This window comes from Elgaria multicarinata, chromosome 19 (assembly GCF_023053635.1).
Source record: "Elgaria multicarinata webbii isolate HBS135686 ecotype San Diego chromosome 19, rElgMul1.1.pri, whole genome shotgun sequence".
Taxonomy (NCBI): domain Eukaryota; kingdom Metazoa; phylum Chordata; class Lepidosauria; order Squamata; family Anguidae; genus Elgaria; species Elgaria multicarinata.
In genome coordinates, this window is record NC_086189.1 from 9992586 (window position 1) to 9993466 (window position 881).

The following is an 881-nucleotide window of genomic DNA, read 5'->3' on the forward strand; positions in this document are numbered from 1 at the left end:
TTTCTTCGATTCTAAGAAGCACTTTTTCCCCCATATAAACATCTCTAAAAATGGGGTGCATCTTAGAATCGCAGGTGTGTCTTAGGGTGTTTTTTTTTTTTTTTTCTGTTGGTGGTACCAAAATTAGTGTGCGTCTTACAATCGATGGCGTCTTACAATCAAAGAAATATGGTACTTTGCCCGGAAACTAATCAGCAGCCAGTGAAGAGATCTTAAAACCACAAAAGAAAAGAAAAGAAACCTCAAAAACATGCAACGTTACTCTTTGCATGGATCTTTCAGATGCTTTACCAAATCGTTTTTCCGATGGTAGCTTTTTCCACAGTGGGGACACTGAAAGGGCTTCTCCCCGGTGTGGACGCGCTGGTGTTTCATGAGCTCCCTCTCTGTCCGCAACTGCTTCCAGCACTTGAGGCACGTTGGCCGATCCTCCGTGTGGACTGCCTCGTGCCTCCGGCACCGCTGGTACTCCCAGTAGCTTTTCCCACAGTACCTGCACTTGAACGGCATCTCGGCCGTGTGGGTTTTCTGATGGGACTGGAGGCTGCTCTTGGTGGTGAACTTTCTCCCACACTCGACACAGGAAAAGGGCTTCTCACCCATGTGAGTCTGCATATATTTCAAGAGGGCTTTATTTTAGCAGAAGCTGCTCCTACACTCAGTACATTTATGGGGCTGTTCGCCAGCGTGGACCCTCTGGTGGAACGTTAGGGCTGACTTGTGCTAGAAACTCCTGTCACAGTCTCCACACTGGTAGAGCCATTCTTTCGAGTGAAATGTCAGCAAGTGGTACTTCAGGTGGTCGCTAGCGGTGTGGCGTTTCCCGCACTTCGCAGGCGAACGGTTTCTCCCCCATTTGAATGACCTGCCGTTGCTTCAAG

The 881-nt window shown here is 48.7% G+C and overlaps 1 protein-coding gene across 1 annotated transcript; it reads right to left on the minus strand.

The window, feature by feature from the left end:
• Positions 1 to 258: 258 nt before the first annotated feature.
• Positions 259 to 603, minus strand: LOC134411249 (gastrula zinc finger protein XlCGF7.1-like). The gene has a single exon (XM_063144968.1). It carries the CDS (start codon positions 601 to 603, stop codon positions 259 to 261), a length of 345 nt encoding a protein of 114 aa, XP_063001038.1.
• Between the last annotated feature and the right edge of the window lie 278 nt (positions 604 to 881).

Coding starts and splice junctions, on each gene's coding strand:
- LOC134411249 (XM_063144968.1), bottom strand. CDS start 603: ATGGGTGAGAAGCCCTTTTCCTGTGTCGAGTGTGGGAGAAAGTTCACC.